This window comes from Micrasema longulum, unplaced genomic scaffold (genome assembly GCF_059751315.1).
Source record: "Micrasema longulum isolate JH-2025_06_02 unplaced genomic scaffold, ASM5975131v1 h1tg001048l, whole genome shotgun sequence".
Classification (NCBI taxonomy): domain Eukaryota; kingdom Metazoa; phylum Arthropoda; class Insecta; order Trichoptera; family Brachycentridae; genus Micrasema; species Micrasema longulum.
In genome coordinates this window covers 470,443-480,048 of record NW_028278236.1, presented here as the reverse complement: position 1 = coordinate 480,048, position 9,606 = coordinate 470,443, and the positions used below count along the sequence as shown (strand labels likewise).

The 9,606-nt window shown below is 33.2% G+C and overlaps 1 protein-coding gene across 1 annotated transcript in view; it reads right to left on the bottom strand.

Moving 5' to 3' along the window:
- Nucleotides 1–7,123: 7,123 nt before the first annotated feature.
- Phyhd1 (Phytanoyl-CoA dioxygenase domain containing 1) overlaps nt 7,124–9,606 on the bottom strand; it is a 41,777-nt gene continuing 39,294 nt past the window's right edge. Inside the window, exon 7 of the mRNA XM_088232995.1 lies at nt 7,124–8,166. Within this exon, the coding sequence (XP_088089121.1) occupies nt 7,982–8,166 (185 nt within the window). The 3' untranslated portion in view covers nt 7,124–7,981. The remainder of the gene's footprint in view (nt 8,167–9,606) is intronic.

Sequence of the window (9,606 nt, the reverse complement as noted above, 5' to 3'; positions counted from 1 at the left end):
GCACATCATATAAGTGAAATGTGATTATTACAAACATACGCAGGATAGTGAATTTTACATGGCATAAAAAATGATCCACATAAAATAGAAATGATAGGTAATGTAAATGAAATTGTACATTAAAGTTTGTTTTTAAAAACATTACGTTAGAATTGAACACACTTATATGCATATACCAACGCACATATTTTCATGCACACGCGTATCTTTTATTAATTTAAGAAATCGAAAAACAAGCGTGTTTTGGAAGCATGTATTAATTAATTAATAAGGAACTACGAACAAACTTTTTAACTATCGTGAAATGAAGGCGCGATACACTGTACACTTGACACCAGTTATATTCTTTCGTTTTCGGCTCCACGAAAATTTCTACGCCATTCTGAGCTAGAGGGTAGAGCCACTGGGATCGCAGAAAATTGCCTAACGCGCAATGGTATCTTATACAATATTATATTATTATTGTATGAATATAAGTTCCACGCTAATTGATAAATGCATTAATCGGTTATCTGAAAGGGCTACTGACCTGTTTATGTTTAATGTTTTGGTTCAAGGTTTAATTAAAAACGTGTCTAGTTTTATAATTATTCCTGTACTGAGAGTAGTCTTTTTTTTCCTTCAATCCGTTAGCGCTTAGAATCTTCTTGGGTTATCCCCGATCACTGGACTACGCAGTTTTTATCAGGTTATGGTAAATTTAATCGAAAATTATTTGTATTTAATATTGTTGACTCCCCTTCGTGCTGCTGCGGATATCCTAACCAATCTTCTGAACACATATAGTGGTATTGTCCCTTTCCCCTTCTCTATGATTACCGAATGGAGCTTCTCGCTACTATCCGTGGCCCTGTTATAGGTCCTGTCGGATATACAGATCTGGTGGCTTCTAAAAAGAATTTCAAGGCTTTTAAAAAGTTTTGTAATCATTTCGGCGAATTGATCATGTCCAATCACTTTAATCCCAGTCAGTGAAGAATACACTTCCCTCTCTTCTCAATCCAATGAAGTACATATTATGTACTTCTGGATTACTTTCTTTCAGCACAAAGATGCAAAGGCTACCAGATTTCAGAGAGCTCCTTCGGGCAGCTTTTCTCGTTTGACAACGAGCAAATTTTCCGTGTATGTGGGCACCGCCAAGGAGACTTATGTCCTCAGATGCGGTGTGCGGTATGTGGTGGGTAAGCTTCCCCGAACCTGTAGGCAGAGAATCACACGCCGCATGTAGTGATACAAATATTTTGACGCTTAGCTTCTCCCACTTTGATACACCTTGTCATACGTACCCTTCGTTATGTTGACTTGATATGACCAGATTTCATTTTCATCATTCCATGTCCGCTCCCTAGTCGGAGAATATGGTGTCCGCAAAGAGCCTTCAGGAATCTCTGTCAGCTGCCAGCTCCTGCGCATTCTCTCAAGCCAGGTTCGCGTTCGCGTCCCGTAGTTTTGACATAAACTGCCGATAAACAGTCAGCAGCAGACTTCCAGGATGTCGAGAATCCGACGACTTGTAAAATAGGCAAGTGTGGTTATAGTACTCTTAGGAGACATCCGCAATATAATTATTTGTTTACTTAAAGGCATTTTATTACACCTGAGTTAAGTTGGGACGAGCAATTAGTTGACACAGACACAGACACATGAGTATAATATAATCACAAATATTTTATAAGACTAGAAGTACAGCAACAATAGTAAGAATAAAAAACAAATATAAGGCAGATCAATATGGTAAAAAGTAAACTCAATAAAATCATCAAGAAATTTGCCACTCAAATTCCTCCCCCTCAAGAAAATCCAGTCCTTAACTTCTCTCTTGAAAATAGTTTTTGTCTTTAAGAGCTTAATACGCTCTTCCAAAATATTGAACTCTCGATTCGATAAAGGAGAGATGTCTCTTAGCAAAAGTCGTACGGGTTTATGGTATGACATAATTTGTGCTCTGGAAAAATCTCATATGAACATTTAGTTGAGATCTCTCCTTATGTTCGACCAGAAGTGTGTAAGTGCTTATTTTAGGTACAGTTGACTAATATCCAGCACCTTCATGAATTGGAACAACCGTTCTGACGGGTATGTAGGAGGGCATCGGAATATTATTCTCAATAATAATTTCTGTGCAATTATAAGAGGCTTTAAGATGGATGCCGCACAACCTCCCCTACCAACTATTCCATAGGTTGCAGTGGCCGAGCCAAACGAATCGCGTCCGCTTATGTCAATTTTCACAGGAGTTTGCAGCGTCCGTCCTCCTATTTCTTCATTTCCCACAAAGTCAAATCACCACGCGCCCAAGATTCTTCCGAGACGTATGTTTTTGTGTTTTTTTCTGAACATAGTTAGTCTTTTTCTTTACTCTCTTATGCAATTACTTTGCTTCTGTCTTCTTATGTCTTTCCACCTGTCAGTCTAGCTTTGAATGATACATGTCTATAAGGAACTATGTACTCAGTGCCTCATTTATTTCGCTGTTCACTTTCACTCTTCTTTCTCGATTGTTTCTTGTTTTACCATATACAACCTTTTAAAACGAAAAAAGGACAATCGAGACTAATAAACCATGGACTGAAATTATACAATAAACTACCAGACAAAACTAAACAAAAGACTCTGATAACCTTAATAAAATATGTTAAAACTATTATGATTAACAGTAGAATGTGAATTTTAAATGTAAAAATATTTTGTTAAATGTATGTAACCCGTAAGGAAATTTTTCATTTATCAATGAAAAATTTAAATAAAAAAATATAAAAAAACAAACCTTCTACTAATCTTGAGCGGCCAAACTTACACAACCCAAAATAAAAGTTTTTATTTTTATAGATTTTATCGATAAAAATGTCTTATTTCTAAATGCTGCTCAAAAAAGTATAGCGTTTAATCTACTTAATTGACATAACCCAAAATAATATAGTTTTAAATACATAGTTGAAGTGAGTGGAAACTACAAAAGTGACACTAGCGCCGTTTGTCCGTTGATTTTTGAAGCTTAGTTTGCTACGCTTTTAATAATTTTTAGAGGAATATTTCCTAATCACATATTTAGTGATAACTTGATTATATCGATTTTTGGGTTATATAACTTTAGAAATACATGTGCGATATTTTAATCACCATAATGATCGCTTTTGATTGCACTGTAATATGTATTTTAATGTAGGTATGGATGGCAAGTATATCCGCCAGTGACCTATAAAGGCTTTCCTTAATCGCTGGTCTTCACCAGGGATTCTTTCTTATTGGAATAACTCCGTTGTCTATGAATGAGACTAATAACTAATGATGCATAGCTGGCCCGCAGTAATTATTACCAATAATAAGGGGTTGAAATATTCTCCGCTTCAAACCCCGCGATTATGATGGGAAGCTATGGACGTCATACCTTCACCATGACGGTATGGTTGAAAATAAATTCTGGCGACTGATTACAAAGATACACTATCGATCCCCCACCTTAAAGTTTTGGGTAGGTACATCGATATGTAACAATTCTCCGGAATGATTACGAAGATACACTACCGACCCCTCACCTTTAAGTTTTGAGGTAAGTACATTTTGAGGTATTTATCGACGGTCTAGTAGCCATGGTACTCTACTCATTAAAAGTGGCAAAACTTTTATGCCACCGAGAAGTTTTTTCTTTAATCACATTTTTTTTTTTTTAATATTGTTGTGAGGTGGACAGTTTTTTTTTTTAAAGGCATATTTAAAATATGAAAGAGAAGTTAGTCAATTTTGAAGTCGAATTAAATTCTGACATACCTGTCAGTTTTGAAAACGAACGGCTATACGCACAGATAATGATTCTGCCCTTTTAACATTTAAGATAATCCAGGCGTAAAAATCTTCTTGAGTGTACGTATCAAGATGTTAATAGAGCAGGCTTTATAATCGCTCAGTGGATATAAAAATCATGTTCAAGCGAGCATTTTTTGCCTAAATTGGGATTTACTGGATTTTTAATCGATTTCAAGTGGCCACTGTTTTTCACAGAAGCCTATTTAAAATATAAATCAGAACTATTTTAAATTATAATTAAGTAAGGAACACGTTCTAAATTTTCGGGGTCATTCATTGGTTGGAATCGATAATATGACGGCGAGATGACAAGTCGGTAGAACATACTGAGGTAGACAGAGAAAATGCATAAGTTAAGAATACCATCTCGGTATGTACCGATGAAGCTTGCCTTTATAATCGCGGTCCTGAATAGCCAAATACAGTGGCACTTGCCCATTTTAGACGGATTGTACAAATCTACACGGCACTGTAAAATTACATAGGGTGGATACATTTTTACTGATTTATTTAAATTTTTTATTTAATGTAGACAAACGCAATAATTAATACACCACGAGGCCACTTAATCTGATTTTTTACAAAAAAATACCTAATAAAATAATATATTTTTTAAAAACATTAAAAATCAATTCACTCTAATTTTACCGTGCCGTGTGGATTTCTGCGCCAGGTCTGAAATAAGTCTACGTATGAATTACAGCAACCAACCGAAACAGAAATCGAATTTTAGCTTCTGTTCTAGTTTTGGCCGAAATCGAAACCGAAACTTAATTTTCGGCTTTAATTTATTGGGGTAATGTAAATTTGTGGAGGAAATAAAATATTTTTTGAAGACGGTAGGTACACAACGTACATTATATTAGTATACAAGTCTATGTTTATTTTATAACTGTTAAATTGTCATGTGTAATCACTGTTACTTTCAGGTGTAGAACGTTTGATCAATATTTCATGCGACTTTTCTAGAAATTTAACCCTGGGCCTCAAGCATGATAGGCGAGCGCGCTTATTAGAATACTACGAGGTGAAATTACCACTACTCGATTTCCTGTTTTAGAATTTTTACCTGAGAGTAGCCATCGAGTAATAACACTAGTCCAGGACTTTGGTTCTATTTCACACACAGCACTGTATTTTTCATCCACCTGGACACAAGAATCAAATAATATAAATAAGACATATTTTTTTCAAATGTTTATTTTTTTAAATATAAAATTATACATCATTTCGTTAACAAAATCTTATTTTAATATATGTTTGATTCATTTCCTTGTCTCCTTATAATATGTACACAGACATTAAATACCTCTGAATATAAAACAAATCTCAAAAAGTTGAATATTCATTAGTTTATCTTGTCCATATTATCCGGCAAATTAAATTTTCCATCAATTTTTGTTTATTTCTTTATTTTCGAATCAACTTTATTTTGTATCAATTTACAAATAAAATGCAGAAACCTGTAGGTGGCTTTATTATATTTCAGTTTGTGTCCACCTAATTTTTTGAATGGCTTAGGTACGTTTCGTTCTACAACATTAAGTTAAACAAAAAAGAAACATTTTCAAACTTCAATCATACAATTATGTACTTATCTACTAACATTTTTACTTACAAAATACACTGCAAGGAGCTCTGGAAGAGACTTGAGTAAAAAATAACAAAGTTATGCGAAGCAAAAATAATTTCTTTTATATTCACGGGATTTTGGAGTCTTATAAATTACTTTTCTCAAGTTAATTTTAGCGAACAGGCAACGCAAAGATAATGGAATTTAATTAAGAAAGAAAATTAAAAGTCTGTCACATATTTTTTTAGGTTTGGTACAGTTTGGGAGTTATAACTTCGATCGTTAGTACGAAGCGAATAGTAATCAACACTAAAAACTTATAATTAAGCGAATTATTTTGACCATCAAAAGTGACGGTATTAATTAAGTCATTTTGTTTTTGAAGTGCGCATAAATTCGCATTTCACTATTTTAACGAACAAATACTTTTTATCTCTAAATTTCGTAAAAGAATACATCGCACCCCTAAAAGGACACTGTCGTAAGTCTAAATTTGTCTGTTTTGAATTTTTGAACAGTTTTCACTTTTTTTCTTTTTCTTAGGAGAAAACTAGTTTAACTTTACGATCTTTTTGAGCGAGATATCCACAAACTTTAGTGTTCTTTTAAATCGGTTAAGTCAAGTATCGAAAAGAACACTGCAGTTCACATTATAACATGCACATCATAATATGATTCTACACTGTTCTTATCATATTTTAACAGTCAAATGCCACAAAAATACGAGGCATTATAATGTACCACATACATTAAGTTACTAATAAATTTTAAACAGTTTGTTTTTGCTCTCATGTAAAAAGGCCGATTAAAACACATCACATTGTTCCGGGGGTACGACATTATTGAAGTAATAAATATGTGGCTTGGATCTATAATGGCCAATGAAAAGGATTATTGAATGTTGTTTTTCTAAAGCCTGTGTTCTGTTTAATTAATTTTAATTAGGCCTTTTGGCTTTATGCGCTAAAATTAAATACGTATTTGAAAAGGGGAAAATGTAGCATGTGGCTTGGATCACTAAGGGCCTATGTCGTAAATCGTAATATCACAGGAGAGTAATTATTTAGCCGTTTTGTGGCGTTATAATTACCCGTTTGACGTCTTTGAAAACAAATATGAATAAAAAACATTACAACACGTGTATATGTGTATGAAATAGATAAATATACAAGCTTTTTGATTAAAATCGACCCTCTACAAAATGGTGGCAAGAAAAATATAAAATCTGACATTGGCCTTTCTAGACGCAAGCAATAGATGTAATGAAATAGAGAAATAACGTATTAGCTCGAATATAATGCGGCCTGTATTGTATTTGGAGCAGGAATGAAAGGAAAAAAATACTAATCTTAATCTGGAATATAACGCGAACGTTTTTTTCCGATAAATGTTTTTGGCAAAAAATATCGCTTTATATTGCGGCTAATGCGTTATTCCCTAAGAGACAAACAAATTATTTTTGAAGAAGTTCAGCATTAGAATTAGAGTTTTACAAAGTTTGAGATCTATCATTAGCTGGGTCGAGTGGTCGCTTTATTTTATTGTATAACATTCGCGGTTCTGCTTATGTTTGAACATCTTCAGTTTTGACTAAATTACAATATTTTAGTTTAAGCGCTGACCACATAAAATAAATCTAGAATTAATGATGGGTTCGAACCTCGGACCTATAATCTGGAACCCGTAACACTACCGCAGCACCACATCTCAGCTCCAATTATATTTAAAATAAAATGCGATTCCTCAAAGAGTTGCACTCATCAAAATTGTTTTATTTAAAATACTAAAAACATACGAAGTGATAGAATGGATGATTGTATTTAGCAGTTCAGCTATAAAAATGTGTTAATATAATTGTTTACCTAGCAGTTAAACCTTAACCCTTTCAGACCTGAATGACTTTCCATTGATATAAAAATAATTAGTATTCTGTGTGAACTACAGGAATTACTTGAAATGTAAATTGAATTATTTTTAAAACAATAATCCTTTTTTAGATTATACAGCGTTTATTTTTAATGAACACTGGCTCCTAAAACGATAATAAATCGACGATGTTCATAAATCACGTGAATTATCTTATTATTATCTTAAAATATATGTTTATTAAATCAAATTAGTTAAACTTTAGTGAAATATATTTTAAATTGGCATAAGTATAATTTATTAAGACGAAAGAAATTTGGTCCAAAGCAAATAAATCAGGCAAACTAAAAATCGAAGTTTTCTGTATAATGCCGACTACTAACATATGCAGAAAAAAATAGAGATGTATTATGGAATTGGAAAATAAACTCAATGCTTTCTAACTTTGGTGGGTAGGTATGTGACCAAAAAAATAACAAATTTCGTATTTATCGAAAGAACATCGCCAAAGAGAGAAAGATAAAGGTAAGAAGGCGGACGCGCCAGCTTACACTAGAAGGTCTGAAGTCTGAGGAAGAAGTGTGATTTTGTTTCTGTTTTCTAACCGAAAGGAAAGGGTCAAGAATATGTATGTATAAGTCTAATTGATTATGTATATGGCTTATTAATTATTTAGCACTTAACCTTTTAAAATTCACAAAGATAATTGTTTATTAAGCAGTTAAGCCTTAAATTTTAAGCTAATTGTTCGGTTGCATAAAGCGGCAAAAAGGGGGCTGCAGGTCCTTCCTGAAGCCAATTGTTCGGACTGTAAATGGACGATTTTTCTACTACGTGAAAGGTGTAGGCGGGCCGCCCTCGGTCTGATTTGTTCTTGCTACTCTGATGTACCACTTGGCCGTGGATAACTACACAGTCACCTAAAAAATAAAACAAATTTACAATTAAAACCAAAAAACCGTTACGCCGTTTCTCCGCAGCGATAAGCAGAGAGGACAGAGATCCATACCACACTGTCTTTATTTATTTCAAAGTTTTAAAATGTACAGAGGCTCATTATTTCAGGTCCCGACTAGCGAGGAAATTCCTGTGTTTAGGCGGGATTTTCTTTTTTATGTGTTTTTTAAAAATTAAATAATGTTTAAATTTTTTAATTTATTTCAACAGAGAGGGAAAATTTTTTTGAGAAGGGTATATGAAAGTCTAGGCATTTACAGGGCTTATGACCTGTCATTGGCTGGTTTAAGTGGCCACTTTACACACCGTGTATTCAAATTAATAAAAATTATCTATAAAAAATGAACATAAATTAGAAAACGTACCGGTAATAATAAAAATCGAAATATAAATATAATTACAATTTCGCAAACAGATTTCGCTTCCTCTACATTCATACATCTTCACATGCACGTGCGTCGATTGTTCCGATTTTTGACATGTCCATTTTAGAGCATTCGTTGGGTTTGGTCATGCCATGTCTTTCTCGGTCTTCCCTGATTTCTGCATCCATCAACATTTGAATAGTAAATCTTTTTAGTATGGTAAACAGGAAATTTTTTTTAGTCACTCTTTCGCTGTCCATTCGCTCTACACGACCAAGCCAACGTAGAACTACTTTCTTGATCTTATCGATAATGCTTATCTCTATTCATGTCTATTTGTGCATCTAAACTATAAAAATTTAAAAAATCACATAGCATAGCTACGTCACATATACGAATAATATGTGGACCATAATATATTTATTTATTTGAATGATCAAATCAATTTCATCATTTAAAAGAATTAATAAAGGATCAGTTACGTGACAGATTTTCACCATCGTAATTAAAAATGATCGATTTAATTTTGTAACTTCAAACCAAGTTACAAATATAAAATAATATTACAACATATTATACAAATTACATCGATATATATTTCAGCAGACATGAACCTTTTTGAGAAGGGAATATGAAAGTCTAGGCATTTACAAAAGTTTTACTGTCATTGGCAGATTTAAAGGATTACTTTATGGACTGTGCAATATTTACCATTGTGCTCTAATAATAATGTAACCTACGCAAGTTGGAACATTCTTCATCTCAACATTCTCGAAAGTTGCAGCTCGGGAATAATACTGGCACAACTCAAATGAGAAATTTTACAGAAGTAGTTATTTACACATGTGCCCACGCCATCGGTAAACTAACATTTATTCGCAAAAACAAAGGCACAACTTAAAGTTCACACACTTGTGACATCTTGTTTTACATGTTTTTAAAAATGACCATGGTATAATGAATATTGTGCCACTATTTTTTTTGAATTTGAGTTTGAAAATAAAGTCTTAATTTGACTTTTTTGTTTTTATGGCCACA